Consider the following 19,211-nt stretch of genomic DNA (forward strand, 5'->3'; position numbering starts at 1 on the left):
CTCCACACGCAAACTCTATACGACCTTCACAACGCTCCACACACAAACTCTATACGACCTTCACAACGCTCCACACACAAACTCTATACGACCTTCACAACGCTCCACACACAAACTCTATACGACCTTCACAACGCTCCACACACAAACTCTATACGACCTTCACGACGCTCCACACACAAACTCTATACGACCTTCACAACGCTCCACACACAAACTCTATACGACCTTCACAACGCTCCACACACAAACTCTATACGACCTTCACAACGCTCCACACGCAAACTCTATACGACCTTCACAACGCTCCACACACAAACTCTATACGACCTTCACAACGCTCCACACACAAACTCTATACGACCTTCACAACGCTCCACACACAAACTCTATACGACCTTCACAACGCTCCACACACAAACTCTATACGACCTTCACAACGCTCCACACGCAAACTCTATACTGACCTTCACAACGCTCCACACGCAAACTCTATACTGACCTTCACAACGCTCCACACGCAAACTCTATACGACCTTCACAACGCTCCACATGCAAACTCTATACTAACCTTCACAACGCTCCACACACAAACTCTATACCGACCTTCACAACGCTCCACACGCAAACTCTATACGACCTTCACAACGCTCCACACGCAAACTCTATACCGACCTTCACAACGCTCCACACGCAAACTCTATACGACCTTCACAACGCTCCACACGCAAACTCTATACCGACCTTCACAACGCTCCACACGCAAACTCTATACGACCTTCACAACGCTCCACACGCAAACTCTATACCGACCTTCACAACGCTCCACACGCAAACTCTATACGACCTTCACAACGCTCCACACGCAAACTCTATACCGACCTTCACAACGCTCCACACGCAAACTCTATACTGACCTTCACAACGCTCCACACACAAACTATACCGACCTTCACAACGCTCCACATGCAAACTATACTGACCTTCACAACGCTCCACATGCAAACTATACTGACCTTCACAACGCTCCACATGCAAACTATACTGACCTTCACAACGCTCCACATGCAAACTATACTGACCTTCACAACGCTCCACATGCAAACTATACTGACCTTCACAACGCTCCACACACAAACTATACCGACCTTCACAACGCTCCACACGCAAACTATACTGACCTTCACAACGCTCCACATGCAAACTATACCGACCTTCACAACGCTCCACATGCAAACTATACTGACCTTCACAACGCTCCACATGCAAACTATACTGACCTTCACAACGCTCCACATGCAAACTATACCGACCTTCACAACGCTCCACATGCAAACTATACCGACCTTCACAACGCTCCACATGCAAACTATACCGACCTTCACAACGCTCCACATGCAAACTATACTGACCTTCACAACGCTCCACATGCAAACTATACCGACCTTCACAACGCTCCACATGCAAACTATACTGACCTTCACAACGCTCCACACGCAAACTATACCGACCTTCACAACGCTCCACATGCAAACTATACCGACCTTCACAACGCTCCACACGCAAACTATACCGACCTTCACAACGCTCCACATGCAAACTCTATACCGACCTTCACAACGCTCCACATGCAAACTATACTGACCTTCACAACGCTCCACATGCAAACTATACCGACCTTCACAACGCTCCACACGCAAACTATACCGACCTTCACAACGCTCCACACACAAACTATACTGACCTTCACAACGCTCCACATGCAAACTATACCGACCTTCACAACGCTCCACATGCAAACTATACTGACCTTCACAACGCTCCACATGCAAACTATACTGACCTTCACAACGCTCCACATGCAAACTATACTGACCTTCACAACGCTCCACATGCAAACTATACTGACCTTCACAACGCTCCACACACAAACTATACTGACCTTCACAACGCTCCACATGCAAACTATACTGACCTTCACAACGCTCCACATGCAAACTCTATACTGACCTTCACAACGCTCCACACACAAACTATACTGACCTTCACAACGCTCCACATGCAAACTATACTGACCTTCACAACGCTCCACATGCAAACTATACTGACCTTCACAACGCTCCACACACAAACTATACTGACCTTCACAACGCTCCACATGCAAACTATACCGACCTTCACAACGCTCCACATGCAAACTATACTGACCTTCACAACGCTCCACATGCAAACTATACTGACCTTCACAACGCTCCACATGCAAACTCTATACTGACCTTCACAACGCTCCACATGCAAACTATACTGACCTTCACAACGCTCCACACACAAACTATACTGACCTTCACAACGCTCCACATGCAAACTATACTGACCTTCACAACGCTCCACATGCAAACTATACTGACCTTCACAACGCTCCACATGCAAACTATACTGACCTTCACAACGCTCCACACACAAACTATACTGACCTTCACAACGCTCCACATGCAAACTATACTGACCTTCACAACGCTCCACATGCAAACGCTATACTGACCTTCACAACGCTCCACATGCAAACTATACTGACCTTCACAACGCTCCACACACAAACTATACTGACCTTCACAACGCTCCACATGCAAACTATACCGACCTTCACAACGCTCCACACACAAACTATACTGACCTTCACAACGCTCCACATGCAAACTATACTGACCTTCACAACGCTCCACATGCAAACTATACTGACCTTCACAACGCTCCACACACAAACTATACTGACCTTCACAACGCTCCACACACAAACTATACTGACCTTCACAACGCTCCACATGCAAACTATACTGACCTTCACAACGCTCCACACACAAACTATACTGACCTTCACAACGCTCCACATGCAAACTATACTGACCTTCACAACGCTCCACACGCAAACTATACTGACCTTCACAACGCTCCACATGCAAACTCTATACGACCTTCACAACGCTCCACATGCAAACTATACTGACCTTCACAACGCTCCACACACAAACTATACCGACCTTCACAACGCTCCACATGCAAACTATACTGACCTTCACAACGCTCCACATGCAAACTATACTGACCTTCACAACGCTCCACATGCAAACTATACTGACCTTCACAACGCTCCACATGCAAACTATACGACCTTCACAACGCTCCACATGCAAACTATACCGACCTTCACAACACTCCACACGCAAACTCTATACGACCTTCACAACGCTCCACACACAAACTCTATACGACCTTCCCAACGCTCCACATGCAAACTCTATACTGACCTTCGCAACGCTCCAGTTCGGTAGAGACGGCCGCCCCTCCGTCATTGTCTGTCTATGGGGAGGATTTCAGTTTCAATATGTAGGTACGGATTTTTGGGGTTTTCTAGTGTATTTATAGCACGGAAATGCAATTCCGTGGTATTCCGCCGTGTTTGGGTGAGACCACGTAGGGAAATGACTGTGGATAATTATGCTACATGGTTTGTGGAATAAAAAGGTTTCTGTCAGCCAGTGGCGATGTGCTCACTCTCTACACTGTGTTAAGAGACTAAGGCACATGTCAGAGTAAGACAAAAAAAGCTCACCCAACCCTCTGTCTGTTCCAATGAGAGTCCTCTGACTCTATCTACACTGGCCTTCTGCTCCCTGAATTATCATCCTTACAACTGCCAGTCATTACTAACTGAGGCTCAACGAACACGCCTTTGTGTGCGTTTATATTCCGTCCTCGTTTTGGCTCGGCTCTTTTTTCTTTTCTTTTTTAAACGCCCTGTTTCAGACGCGAGCAATTTCCTGTCCCAATTTCACGCTGCCTCTCCAAGTGCATTAGGAGAGATCCGCTCCCAGCTATCAGACATGTGAGAGGGGAGGGGAGGGGAGGGGAGGGGAGGGGAGGGGAGGGGAGGGGAGGGGAGAGTAGAGGAGGGGAGGGGAGGGGAGGGGAGGGGAGAGGAGAGGAGAGGAGAGGAGAGGAGAGGAGAGGAGAGGAGAGGAGAGGAGAGGAGAGGAGAGGAGAGGAGAGGAGCGGAGGAGGAGAGGAGAGGGGAGGGGAGAGGAGAGTAGAGGAGCGGAGGAGGAGAGGAGAGGGGAGGGGAGAGGAGAGGAGAGGAGAGGAGAGGAGAGGAGAGGAGAGGAGAGGAGAGGAGAGGAGAGGAGAGGAGAGGAGAGGAGATGGGAGGGGGGGATGAGAGGAGAGGAGAGGAGAGGAGAGGAGAGGAGAGGAGAGGAGAGGAGAGGAGAGGAGAGGAGAGGAGAGGAGAGGAGAGGAGAGGAGAGGAGAGGAGAGGAGAGGAGAGGAGAGGAGAGGAGGAGATCTGAGGTCTGTGCTATCTATGAAACATGTCCAGTATTCCTTTTCATTATCTGGCTTCACAATCACAATAACGCCTGACGGTGGCTTATTATCAACTCGTTAGCTCATTTAGGCCTGAAATCAATCCTTTTTTTTCTGTATCAGTGGTGCTCAATATTTTATGTCAAGGAACCCCAAAAATTATATGTAACAACATCTGAAAATATGTTGTTCCAGGGACACCCCAGAAGAAAAGATTTGAGTTAAAAACGTTCGCTCTGAAAGAATATATATTCAAAGATTTGCACCACATTTTCATGATTTTCCAAAAATAGCAGTTCGCTATGAGCTTGTAGATCTGCTATTTTTCAATAGCTAAAGTATAACATAATGCTTGAAAACACCGAAAGGGGTTCCCGCCCAAAATGGGTTAACTCATCTCAGGATCTATAGCCCAACTCAGCCACGAGCTCATCCACATCATGAAAGGGCTGGTGTTCTCAGCAGCATATGGACCATTCCATAGGGCTGGTGTTCTCTCAGCAGCATATGGACCATTCCATAGTTCACATCATGAAAGGGCTGGTGTTCTCTCAGCAGCATATGGACCATTCCATAGTTCATCCACATCATGAAAGGGCTGGTGTTCTCTCAGCAGCATATGGACCATTCCATAGTTCACATCATGAAAGGGCTGGTGTTCTCTCAGCAGCATATGGACCATTCCATAGTTCACATCATGAAAGGGCTGGTGTTCTCTCAGCAGCATATGGACCATTCCATAGGGCTGGTGTTCTCTCAGCAGCATATGGACCATTCCATAGTTCACATCATGAAAGGGCTGGTGTTCTGTCAGCAGCATATGGACCATTCCATAGTTCACATCATGAAAGGGCTGGTGTTCTCTCAGCAGCATATGGACCATTCCATAGTTCACATCATGAAAGGGCTGGTGTTCTCTCAGCAGCATATGGACCATTCCATAGTTCACATCATGAAAGGGCTGGTGTTCTCTCAGCAGCATATGGACCATTCCATAGTTCACATCATGAAAGGGCTGGTGTTCTCTCAGCAGCATATGGACCATTCCATAGTTCACATCATGAAAGGCTGGTGTTCTGTCAGCAGCATATGGACCATTCCATAGTTCACACATGAAAGGGCTGGTGTTCTGTCAGCAGCATATGGACCATTCCATAGTTCACATCATGAAAGGGCTGGTGTTCTCTCAGCAGCATGTGGACCATTCAAAGGGCTGGTGTTCTCTCAGCAGCATATGGACCATTCCATAGTTCACATCATGAAAGGGCTGGTGTTCTGTCAGCAGCATATGGACCATTCCATAGGGCTGGTGTTCTCTCAGCAGCATATGGACCATTCCATAGGGCTGGTGTTCTCTCAGCAGCATATGGACCATTCCATAGGGCTGGTGTTCTCTCAGCAGCATATGGACCATTCCATAGGGCTGGTGTTCTCTCAGCAGCATATGGACCATTCCATAGGGCTGGTGTTCTCTCAGCAGCATATGGACCATTCCATAGTTCACATCATGAAAGGGCTGGTGTTCTCTCAGCAGCATGTGGACCATTCCATAGGGCTGGTGTTCTCTCAGCAGCATATGGACCATTCCATAGTTCACATCATGAAAGGGCTGGTGTTCTGTCAGCAGCATATGGACCATTCCATAGGGCTGGTGTTCTCTCAGCAGCATATGGACCATTCCATAGGGCTGGTGTTCTCTCAGCAGCATATGGACCATTCCATAGTTCCACATAAAGGGCTGGTGTTCTCTCAGCAGCATATGGACCATTCCATAGTTCCACATAAAGGGCTGGTGTTCTCTCAGCAGCATATAGACCATTCCATAGTTCCACATAAAGGGCTGGTGTTCTCTCAGCAGCATATGGACCATTCCATAGGGCTGGTGTTCTCTCAGCAGCATATGGACCATTCCATAGTTCCACATAAAGGGCTGGTGTTCTCTCAGCAGCATATGGACCATTCCATAGTTCCACATAAAGGGCTGGTGTTCTCTCAGCAGCATATGGACCATTCCATAGGGCTGGTGTTCTCTCAGCAGCATATGGACCATTCCATAGTTCCACATAAAGGGCTGGTGTTCTCTCAACAGCATATGGACCATTCCATAGTTCCACATAATCCACGCTAAACGCAGCCCCACTGCAGCTGCCACAACGCAGCAAGGACAGCTGGCAAAAAAATAAATAAAAACAAATTACCAACTGTGTCAATTAATATAGGATTATCACTCCGAATAAGAAGGATGAACAAGACACGGTCCACATCCCAAAGTTAAACACTGGAGGCTACTGTACTGGTGCATACCATCAGGAGATTATAGGAAAGGGCTTCCCAAACTGTTTTTAAGCCGAGGACGGACAAATAACAACAGCGTAGCAGTACGAAACGGCTAAAGACTAATGAATGAATGAATTAACAAGTGAATTAATTAATTAATACATGAGTGAGTGAGTGAGTGAGTGAGTGAGTGAGTGAGTGAGTGAGTGAGTGAGTGAGTGAGTGAGTGAGTGAATGAACAAATTCATTCATGAAATAATTAATCATTCAATCAATCAATCAATGTACCAATCTACAAGTTTACAAGGGGTGGTGGCTATAATGTTCGGCATTTTAGAAAACGTGTTTATAAATTTGAATATATAAAAAAGAGAGCAATAAAATCCCATGCCCCCAACATGGGACCCCATGCAGGAAATGGTTTATCTGGCACCATAATCTGGTGAATTGTCCAATGCGTGGCCCTCTCTCTTTGAAGACCTTGCAGGATTAGTGAAGACAGACACTTCTGAGGAAGTCTGTCCGTGTTCCTCCAAATGTCACCGCTGTTAAATGAAATCTTCTTAATGGAAGCTGTTTGATGCTCAAAGTCCTAGAATATGATATGACTCCTGCCATGTTCAGGGACACCAGTACATCTGGCTGTAATTACATTACATTATGCTCTCATCATGACCATATTAGCCTCGTTCTTCTTTCAGCTGTATAGGAAACCCTGGTGGTGTGTAATGAATAAATGATACAATAGAAAACTATTCGAAGAGGTAAATAGGCTTATTTCATCTCACGTGATACAAGTACAAAATACATGGCTTTACGTGCGTCATCTCCGCACCAGGCTGAAGGCATGGGGAGAGAGTGGGGAGAGCACTCCGTCCGCGTGTGTGTGTGTGTGTGAGCAGGGCCGGTCCTGAGCAATCTGGCGCCCCAAGCAGGATTTTTCGCGGCGCCCCCCCCCCCCCCCCCCCCCTCTTAAAAAATAAAAAAATAAAAAAAGTTTTTTTTTTTTTACTCTGTCCCAAAAATTGAGGAGACACTGTGGAGGCACTGGGGGGACAGTGGGGACACTGTGGAGGCACTGGGGGTCCATTGGGGAGGCACTGTGGGGACACTGAGGAGGCTCTGTGGAGGCACTGGCGGGACACTGGCACTGGGGAGACACTGGGGAGGCAATGGGGGGGCACTGGGGAGGCACTGGGGGGGCACTGGGGGGACACGGTGCAGACAGAGTTGGGACAGAGTAAAAAATAAAAAATAAAAACTCCCCCATGGCGCTCGAAGCCGTTGCTTCGTCGGCCTGTAGGAAGAACCGGGCCTGTGTGTGAGTCCGTCCGTGTGTGTGTGTGTGAGTCCGTCCATGTGTGTGTGTGTGTCCGTCCGTCTGTCCGTCCGCCCGTCTGTCCGTCCGTCCGGACGTCTGTTACCAGCTAATCTCCGGCACCGTTAACCCAGTCGGTGACCTCATCAAACCCTGTACACTCAAGACACTGCGTCCCCGCTGCCACCCTTAGATATCCATCTAAGGAGCTGACATGTTCTGACATTCCATATATTGATCTGAGCTCATCAAACACTGTACACTGAAGAAAGACATGCTCCATATATGGCCAGACCTCATCAAACACTGTACACTGAAGAAAGACATGCTCCATATATGGCCAGACCTCATCAAACACTGTACACTGAAGAAAGACATGCTCCATATATGGCCAGACCTCATCAAACACTGTACACTGAAGAAAGACATGCTCCATATATGGCCAGACCTCATCAAACCCTGTACACTCAAGAAAGACATGCTCCATATATGGCCAGACCTCATCAAACACTGTACACTGAAGAAAGACATGCTCCATATATGGCCAGACCTCATCAAACACTGTACACTGAAGAAAGACATGCTCCATATATGGCCAGACCTCATCAAACCCTGTACACTCAAGAAAGACATGCTCCATATATGGCCAGACCTCATCAAACCCTGTACACTGAAGAAAGACATGCTCCATATATGGCCAGACCTCATCAAACCCTGTACACTGAAGAAAGACATGCTCCATATGGCCAGACCTCATCAAACCCTGTACACTGAAGAAAGACATGCATGGCCAGACCTCATCAAACACTGTACACTCAAGAAAGACATGCTCCATATATGGCCAGACCTCATCAAACACTGTACACTCAAGACACACTCCATATATGGCCAGACCTCATGAAACACTGTACACTCAAGACACACTCCATATATGGCCAGACCTCATCAAACACTGTACACTCAAGACACACTCCATATATGGCCAGACCTCATCAAACCCTGTACACTCAAGACACGCTCCATATGTCTTACTGGTATGTTTTGTAATAATACTCTAAATCTAAGTAACCATTAACTAAAGTTTTTAAATAATTGTCGTGGAGTAAAAAGTACAATATTTACCTCTGATATGTAGTGGAGTGGAAGCATTAAGTATTGGAAATGTGACATGCTCATGTAAATCTAATTTGCCTCAAACTTGTACTCAACTTTTCAAGTATTGTATTGTACACATTGTTACAGAGCACACTGGAATGGTTTCCAGATAGCTTGCTGCCCACAGCTCACAGCTGACAGCTCACAGCTCAATAAGCTGCCAAGAGATAGCTCTGTCCTTCCGTTCTGATGAGAATCTCTCAGTCATTGAAGCCAAAAGGCTTTTTCACGCTCTCTGAACCCTCTCGCCTTCAGCCTATTAAGACCTGAGGCTAGTTCTAAAGTCTAATGTCAGTGGTTGTCAATTTTTTTAATGTCATGACGGACCCCAAAATTAATATTGTATTTGGCCGCCACCGACCATCTCAACATGTTCCAGGGACCCACAGAAGCAAAGATTATGAGTTAAAAAAAAAGTTTGTCTTAAAGGGATTGTGACATAAAAAAAAAGGTTTTTGTGATCTCAATTGCAACTAAAAAAACCTGAACTTTTAACATTCAATAGATTTTCTGTGGTCTCGGGTTTTCTGGCTAAAAAAAAAGTGCTCTGATTTTCCTGCTGTTTGTGATGTAAGAGCCTGCAAATCCCAAATTATGTCAACATCCTAATACCGTCAACTACTTAGATAGGGAGGGGGTGAAATTATGACTCCCCAGTCAAACACCCTCTGTGTTTTAACACATTCTGGGCGGGAACCCCTTTTGGTGTTTTAAACATTATGTTATAATTTAGCTATTGAAAAATAGCAGATCTACAAGCTCATAGCTACGAGCTTGTAGGTCTGCTATTTTTGAAAAATCGTGAAAATATGTATTTTAGAAGATTTAGAAGATTTTTTTTTAATTTCGAGGTCAGGCCTAAATGTGTTTTAAATATGACTCCCCTGCAGTCAAAAAAACCTCTGTGTTTTAAATAGACACTAGTGCTTCATAGGGTATGATTCCATATTCTATTCTCTTCCCTCGTTCTACTCTTATCTATTCTAAAACCTCTGTGTTTTAAATATACACTAGTGCTTTATAGGGTATGATTCCATATTCTATTCTCTCATTCTACTCTTATCTATTCTAAAACCTCTGTGTTTTAAATGTGTTTTCTATTCTCTTCCCTCGTTCTACTCTTATCTATGCTATCGTTGCTGTCGGGCAGAAACCTCGTATCTCCATAATTGTGTTTTGATGAATATTGATGAACCAACATTTCACATTTTCTGCCGTGATACTCCATTGCAGCCTGCAGGGGGCGATCTCTCTAACCCATTCTGGGCGTGATACTCCATTGCAGCCTGCAGGGGGCAATCTCTCTAACCCATTCTGGGCGGCAACCCCTTTTGGTGTTTTAAGCATTATGTTATGCTTTAGCTGTTGAAAAATAGCAGATATACAAGTTCATAGCGCGGCACCGAGTGCCGCACTATGAACTTGTAGGTCTGCTATTTTTGAAAAATCGTGAAAATGTGCCTGAAATCTTTGAATATATATTGTTACAGAGCGATTTTTTAACTCAAATCTTTGCTACTGGGAGGGTCCCTGGAACAACATATTTTCAGATGGGGGTCGGCGGCCAATGTCATATATATTTTGGGGTCCTTGACATGAATATGTTTGAGAACGACTGACATAGAAACATGGGTTTTTCAGAAAACTTTAGAAGACATTTTTTTAAATTTCGACATCAGGCCTAAACGGGCTAAAGCGCCTGTCTCTCAGCTGTTCAACATGTCGTGACCACCCAGAGTTTTAGCAGGCACCCCCAGGGTGGTCACCTGGCCAACGTTGATCCATTATAAAGATAGCAGCAGGTCGGCTATATTTACAACCGAGGCTGCAGGCTGAAGTGTCAATCACGCGGAGACATGCTTTCTGACTGTGTTTGTCTTTAGGGGAGCTGCCCACAAATAACTGTGCCCTCTGTTCCTGTATAACGAGTCGAACTGAAATGTGCATTTTGTGTGTCACTCCATGTCAGGCCGAAGGGATGGCTACATGCCTCATGCCGCTGCTGCATTCTGTCTCTGTTTCTTCGCCATGCTTCTGCCTCAGACCTTTTCCCTCTTTCAGTCTAGAAATAATCTCAACTCTTTGTTGCACGGCAAAGAACTCTTCGTTGTGTTGAATTACTTCAGTTTCTTTTTTCTTTTTTTTCTTTTCTTTTTTATCCCACAATCTTGTAATCCACTTTTCACCCGGTGCCAAGCGGTAATCCTGGGCGCTACTCTCTCTCTCTGCCAACGTGGGGAGAGCCCCGAACTGAGCTCATGCTTCCTGCAATGCATGAGGAGTGCATGAGCAGGCCGATTCTTATCACCTGATGATGGTAGAGTTCCCCGCTTGGACGTACCACGTGGAAGGAACACGTTATTACAACCAGTTCTGAATAAAGTATAGAGACCAGGATTACTGCATGTTTTTGTGTGAGGGTAACTACCTACCCTAGGGTATTGGCGCTGATGACACAGAGGAGAGAACACGCCATATCTCCATGTTTAAATGTGTTTTTTGCGATTGAATGCCCTAAATGGTAAATGGTGCAAAGCATGAAATCAAGAAAATGCCAGCACTAATTGTATGTCCTTTTCACATGAATTTATTTTCCTCTGACGAGAGTTGATAACGAACGTGTTTCGGTCTGTTTCATCAGCGTTATGACAAGACAACAAGAAGTGTGGTCATATGAGATACAATCAACTATAATTGAAGACAGGTGTCAACTGTTATCATCTTACACAGTATCAAAAAGACTAATTATGGTACCAAGATATTCTTTAAAGAGACATTAGACAAAGTATAGAGAAACACTGGCACATCCTGCCCAGTGATCCCAGTATAGGCCATGTGTTTAGAGACAAACCTGTGTTTGCCCACAAGAGGGCTAAGAATTTGAGGGACACACTAGTTAGAGCAGACCTATATAGAGCGTCGCAGTCCCGCCCCCTTTCATGACGACGCCAGGCCCAGGAAATAGTTTTTTTCCCATAGACATTTCGAAACGTATTTATTTAAAGACCTTATAAGCGTCGTACAAAGCCAACTCTTGTCATGACAAATCATGACAACAAACTGGCTAAAAATTTTGGACCAAACAAATAATTACAAAGAAGAAAAACAACAAAAAAGTGTTGTAACCTGCCGTTTTCTTCTTCTTTCTAATTATTTGTTCAACCCGAAATGTTTTGTTTGTTGTCATGATTTGTCACGACAAGAGTTGGCTTTGTACGAGGCTTAAAAGGTCTTTAAATAAATATTTTTTGAAATGTCTGAGGAAAATGAACGGAGAATCATTTCCTGGGCCCTGGTAGGGGGCGGGACTGGGCCCTGGTAGGGGGCGGGACTGGGCCCTGGTAGGGGGCGGGACTGGGCCCTGGTAGGGGGCGGGACTGGGCCCTGGTAGGGGGCGGGACTGCGACGCTCTATAGCCCACTGAAACATCTCTTGTCAACACTTCCCTCTGGTAATTTCCCTTGTCGCAATTGTATACACTAAGAGTGAGTCATTTTTACACCCGCATTCGGGAAAAATAATATGCAGTTAAAGGCAGGATTTCATGCAAAACAAAATATGTGCCTTTTGAAATGCCCTTAACACTTAGACTGCTATCATTTATTGAAAAATTAGGATCTAATTCACGCCAGCATTTTTTTAATTTGAGCTCTTATTTTGAAAAGCCGCCATTTCCGGTCCACAACCGGTAGTCCTACGTTAGGAGTTTTCACACAGCTGTGTGGGCCTTGTTTACAATGTGAATCCAGGCCGGAGCTCCGGAGAGCTCTAGATTGTCAGCTCTGTGCCGTCAAAGAAACGCTGTTTTGACCAAAAATGCCACCTGGGACAAGGAATAGGAGTTACAGGCGATTGAAAGAAATGGATAGAATGGATGCTTATGGCGACGATGATCTAAGATGGGCGATCCAGCGCTGTGATAACAACACAGCTAGCTAACCGGCTAACGTGAGTAGCATTTTGGCTCGAGCAATCGAACGCGCTATAAAAGCTCAATTGCCGAAGGCCGTCGGCAATGGCGTTAAGCGCCAGTATCAAAATTAAGCTTCAATTGACTTTAATCGTCAGCAATGGCGCGGAGGGTGTTAATTGTGGCCTGTGTTATGTGGGGGGAAACAATCACGGAAAATCAAAACTAGGTTGTCAGAGCACAACAGTTCCATTCGGAATAATGATGAGAAGTCTTCTGTTGCAAGACATTTTAATGCTGTGAGTCATGCAGTCAGCACTTTGAGGTTCCAGGGGATTGAAGTTGTAAACCCCCTAAAAAGAGGGGGTGATAGGGACAGAGCGTTACTCCAAAGGGAGGCCAATTGGATTCATACACCCCAGACAGAGCATCCCAAAGGCCTTAATGAGGAGCTGTTATTGGGCTGCTTCCTTTAGAGTTTAGCCTTAGTCAGCCACATTGGCTTATATAATTGGGTATTCCAAATTCCATTATTGTATGGTTTAGAAGTTCTACAATGAGAACAGATACGAGTCATCTGGATTCCAAAGGTCTCCCTTCTTTATGTATATTTAATATTTTCTATATTTATTGTCTTTATACATTTCTGAGTTTAAAAAGCATAGACTCAAGGTGTGTTTTGTCTATTAACTTCCCAGGCACTTTATATATTAGTATATTTTTATATTTAGCATGATAGCTCATTGTGATGTATTCATATTTTACTATGTACTTATTTATGCTCACATGATGTTTATCCTGTCTTGGTACCATAAACTCACACCTAATACATCGATCCCAATTCCCTAAAGCTTCAATTAAAAATTCTAAACGTCAATCTTTAAACTTTGAAAAAGAAAAGAAAATGTCAAACCGTAAATCTCAAACCTGAAAACATTTAAATGTCAACCCTTTAAAAACACCAGACCTAAAACTTGAAAGTCAAATCTTAAAGGACAACCAAGGTTCATGTTTTAGGTTGTTATTATAGAGAAAGTAAAAGATGAGTGTTAATGCTGTAAGTTTTTCTTTATTATTATTTACCATAGTCCTACTAGACCCCAGGAAAGTACATCTGGCCACACAAGATCACGGGATCTACTGAATGTGAAGGGTTGCCATACTGTGTGTCGTATATGCTCCACCGTCAGTTTGTCAGCTCCTCCTTCACATTCAGTAGATCCCGTGATCTTTTGTGATCACGTGCACGCACATGATCTTAGAGCATTGTTAGGGCTCAGATTGAGATCAAGTACGATGTTTAGAGCTTAATAAAACTTTAATCCGATCTCGCGAGTAGAAAAACTAATGTTTACATCGGCAGATGACGGCCCGGAGTGAAGCTATGAAATGGATCGGTTATCACTTCCGGTTCAACCAGGGAGTTCACGGCTCTCTAAAGAGTCTCATTTTTGTGCATTATTGCTGGCACTGGCTCCTGAGTGGCGCCATCTGGTGGCGGCATGTATTCGGAAAAGAAAGGGGAGGAGCCAAACAGAGTTCCAAAAAACTTTGGTGCAAAACGAGTCAAAAATTAAGGGAAAACATGTTTTTTTAAACGAATGGGTTTCCAAATTGCGCACGCATGCACGCGCACACACACACACACACACACACACACACACACACACACACACACACACACACACACACACACACACACACACACACACACACACACACACACACACACACACACACACACACACACACACACACACACTCACTCACTCACCTTGTTGAGGGCCCCTATGCTGCGCGACGAGGCGTCTGTGAACAGCTTGCTGTGCAGCAGCATGACTCGGGCGATGAGGTAGAGCCTGAGGAACATGGGCACGCTGAGGACCATGTCCAGGTCGGCCTGAGGAGGAGACACCAAGCAGGGATTAAAAAGACATGTCTTCTAAAATCCTACACGTTTTCTGAGAAACACCTATGTTTCAATGTCAGTGGTGCTCAACCTTTTTCACGTCATGGACCCCCCCAGAATTATCTGTATTTGGCCACGGACCCCCATCTGAAAATATGTTGTTCAAACTACAAACTACAACGCCATTGAGAGCTTGTAGTTCGGCTATTTTCGCTGCGCAACGTGCTTCCATAGAAGACATGCATGCAGACTTCAATGTTACTCTTGCTTTTAGTTGAACCTCTCTGTTCTGCCTGATTTGCTGTGTGCTTTGTTTTTCTATGCTCTTTACCATTGTTTTCAGTGGTGGAAAAAGTACAAAAATATTTTACTTAAGTAGAAGTACTGATTCTCTACTTGACAATTACTTAAGTAAAAGTACAAAGTACCCATTAAGAAAGTTACTTAAGTAAAAGTAAAAAAGTACCTCAAATTAAATGTACTTAAGTACAAAAAGTACCCGGTGTAAAAATGTACTTAAGTATAAAAGTAAAAATTACAAAGTACAAGTACAAAGTACAAAATACAAAGTACCCGGTGTAAAAATGTACTTAAGTATAAAAGTAAAATTACAAAGTAAAAGTACAAAGTACAAAATACAAAGTACCCGGTGTAACAATGTACTTAAGTATAAAAGTAAAAATTACAAAGTACAAAATAAAAAGTACCCGGTGTAAAAATGTACTTAAGTATAAAAGTAAAAATTACAAAGTACAAAATACAAAATTATTTTCAAAATGAATACAAATAAATGAAGTCCTAAAATTGTCCTGTCAAAAGTGGCTTTATTCCAAAAAATGAAATGGCATACAAATAATTAAAATACAGAACCCCCAACAGCATACATCAATAACATACAGGACCAACATGCATAATTAATTAACACAAGAGCTCCATGTTGCGTTGCAAAACAGACGAAGCCCAGTTCCCCAGTGCTAGTTGAACCTCTGCATTCTTGTTTATGAAATGTGCAACTTTAATGCATTTGGGTTTGAATGGAACATGTCTCTGGACAAAGTGATGTCTCCAGACATCACTTTGAGAAACACTGCTGTACTATAATCACGAGCCGTGAATCCGTGAATCAAAAATTCAAACAAGAATTTGCCCACCCATTTCGTAAATTAACGCGCAAATTAGGGGGGTCTGGCTCATGGACTATAGTGCTCAGACCCAGCCAGCCAGCGAGCAATCCACACACACATAGTGCTCAGACCCAGCCAGCCAGCCAGCAAGCCACACACTTAGGCTGAGCTCACACCTTTCATGCAATTCTCTGTGCTCGTTGGGTGTTGTGTCATGGCCGCCCAGCGGCCCAATGCATTTCCAATGGAGGTCACATGGTTTGACCCAACATTGTGTTGTGTGAGGGGGAGGGGTGCAAGACTGCGCCCCTCCCCCTCACACAACACAATGTTGGGTCAAACCATGTGACCTCCATTGGAAATCCATTGGGCGGCCATGACACAACACAACATGCATCCAACGAGCATCCAACGAGCACAGAATTGCATGAAAGGTGTGAGCTCAGCCATAGTGCTCAGACCCAGCCAGCCAGCAATCCACACACATAGTGCTCAGACCCAGCCAGCCACACACATAGCTCCGTAAGGGAAAAGATCTTCAAAAAACTGAAGAGGCTACTGGAGATTGGAGAACCTGATTTGGACATGATCTGATGCAGGACAATGTCACTATGACAGAAAGAGAAGATGGGTCTGGCCACATTCATTCACCCCATAATCTCAGTGGAAATTGGGGAATATGTTGTGAAATAAAAAGTCAGAAAACTGGAATTTGGGAAAATGCCTTATTTTTAATTTCCCCATGCCCACACATCTGTGGTCTCTCTCTCTCTCTCTCTCTCTCTCTCTCTCTCCCCCCCCCCCCCCCCCCCCCCCTCTCTGAACAGAACTATAACGACAAGTTGCGATGCGGCCCCTCCCCCTTCACACACACACACACACACACATACACACACACACCCTATAATGTGCGTAGGCTACTGGCACCGTTCCTCATATCACGCAAGAGACGCCAGTCACGCCACACACCAGTATAGAAGAGAGATAGTCACTTGTGACTTACTCACTTAATGTTGTAACTTGTGGAGGCTATATTGTCTTCCATGAAAAATATTTCGATGCGATGTTAAACTCTGCATGGCTCATTTCCATGCGTCACAGTCAGGGACCCGGCTGACGATTTGGTGGTCCACTGCCTGGTTACCCTTTCTACTGCATATAACAGCGCTGCATGATCTCCTGCAGATCGGCTATTTTGCCGTTTGTGAGGACGCACACATGGGCGCGCGTTGTTATAAAATTGTTATTATGATAGCCGGCTTGGCTTTTTTGGCACATTTTATGCCCCCCTCGGCGTGCGTATTGTGCGTGCGTGAGAAATGAGAGGTGTGGCGTGGTGCGTGGTAAAAGGTCAAATTGCGTGACTCTCACTCTCAAAGCGTGAGACTTGGCAGCCCTGCGTTCATCCATGTTGAATGCGTGTGACAACGTGTGTGTGCGTCTTGCCGTCTTCAAGCAGGCCAGGCAGCAGAACACAACTCCGCCCCCCTATTATCTGAGAGTGGAGCGCAGCCCTGTTGTTCTGTTCTCAACTGCGCATTATTTAATTTGTAGCGAGTAACGAGGTGTCAGATTTTAAATATAGCGGATTAAAAGTACGATTTTTTCCTTGTAAATGTAACGAAGTAAAAGTAAAAATACAGCAAAAGAAAAGTAGTCAATAAAAGTACAAATTCTCCAAACTTGTACTTAAGTAAAGTAACGAAGTATTTGTACTTCGTTTTTTTCCACCACTGATTGTTTTATCTTTCTAACTGCTTGCCTGTGTTTTATTGATATTTTTATGTTCTGCCCTGTGAAGCACTTTGAGTTGCATTTATGTATGAAAGGTGCTATACAAATAAAGTGTATTATTATTAATGGAATCCAAAAGACTGGAATCCGTCGTGGCGACTGAGAACTTGAATCCAAGAGGAAGAGTTTATCCCAATAACCCATTCTGGACGGAAACCCCTTTTGGTGTTTTAACTAAGCATTATGTTATACTTTAGCTATTGAAAAATATCAGATCTACAAGCTCATAGCGCGCCACCGAGTGGCGCGCTACGAGCTTGTAGGTCTGATATTTTTGAAAAATCGTGAAAATGTGGCACAAATCTTATATTCTTTCAGAGCAAACGTCAGGCCTAAATAGGTTAAGAGCTGACGCTGATTCTACAAAATGTCTTCTATAAATAAATGATGTAAATAGACTGCAGCCAAGGCCTACCCTCTTTGAAGAGCAACTTAGTTACAGACAAAAACTAAACAAGACACATGGGGAAAAAACAAGAAGAAAATTATAATATATAAACCAGCAAGACGCCTTAAAGGAGACGAGCGACCGCAGGGTTGACACAATCTACAGGAATAAAGTCACTTCATTAAAGCACTGTCATAGAAGTCTTATATAAGCATTGTGGTCCAAAAATAAGCGATATTGTCAGGGAGTTGTCTCTGTGTCGTCACAACTGTAAATAAAATGTCTCAGAAATTTGTAATAATTCGACGGCAGTAACATTAGCGTTTTCTGTCAGTTACTTGATTATTTATATCCATATGAGTCAAACCACCGCGATCATGGGAAATGGATGGGATTTGGGAAAGTCCCTGGCGGCGATCTTCATAATCTTAATACAAACCAACTATTTTATGAGAACAATATTGATGTAACTAAGAGATTCGATGAGTTAGCTATATTTTATATACAGAGATTCAGAAGGAATAAGCAAAATCGTGATGCGACATTTCCTGGTTTAATGGCTCCGCTGTTTCTCCGGAGCTGAGAAGCTCACACTTTCTGGAGTGGGAGGTGTGTAAAGAGGGTGAAAATTATAATATATAAATTATAAATGACAACAATCAGCAGATTGTTATGGTGAAACTTTACCTCGGCTTGTGACGGGGCGTAGGAGAAGGCGAGGCGTGCGCGCCACTGGAACTTGAAGTCTCCGGGCACCGGGTGCACCGCCGACACCAGCAGCTCCAGGCTAATCAGCAGCACCCGCTCAATCGTCATGGCGATGCGCCAGTCGTCCGCGCCGTTGTCGATGACGAACAGCTGTGAGGGGAGGGGGGGGGGGGGTTGTTAATATGGGGGCGTTGATTATTGCGATAACAATTCGATATACGATGTTACCGTTGCAATGTAATATTTTATATTTTAGGTGTGTCAGTGAG

At 44.5% G+C, this 19,211-nt stretch overlaps 2 protein-coding genes across 2 annotated transcripts in view; one reads left to right on the forward strand and one right to left on the reverse strand.

Annotated features, from left to right (window-relative positions):
* The window catches only part of LOC306925145 (scavenger receptor cysteine-rich domain-containing group B protein-like), a gene marked incomplete at its 3' end in the record, with an annotated part of 797,673 nt that overhangs the window by 406,180 nt on the left and 372,282 nt on the right, over positions 1-19,211 (forward strand). The gene's annotated exons all lie outside the window — the stretch shown is intronic.
* LOC306925142 (small conductance calcium-activated potassium channel protein 3-like) overlaps positions 1-19,211 on the reverse strand; it is a gene marked incomplete at its 5' end in the record, with an annotated part of 218,701 nt that overhangs the window by 58,316 nt on the left and 141,174 nt on the right. The window contains 2 exons of the mRNA XM_079503824.1: positions 14,794-14,919; positions 18,922-19,092. Of these exons, the coding sequence (XP_079359950.1) occupies positions 14,794-14,919; positions 18,922-19,092 (297 nt within the window). The remainder of the gene's footprint in view (positions 1-14,793; positions 14,920-18,921; positions 19,093-19,211) is intronic.

This window comes from Electrona antarctica (genome assembly GCF_951216825.1).
Source record: "Electrona antarctica genome assembly, chromosome: 6".
Lineage (NCBI taxonomy): Eukaryota > Metazoa > Chordata > Actinopteri > Myctophiformes > Myctophidae > Electrona > Electrona antarctica.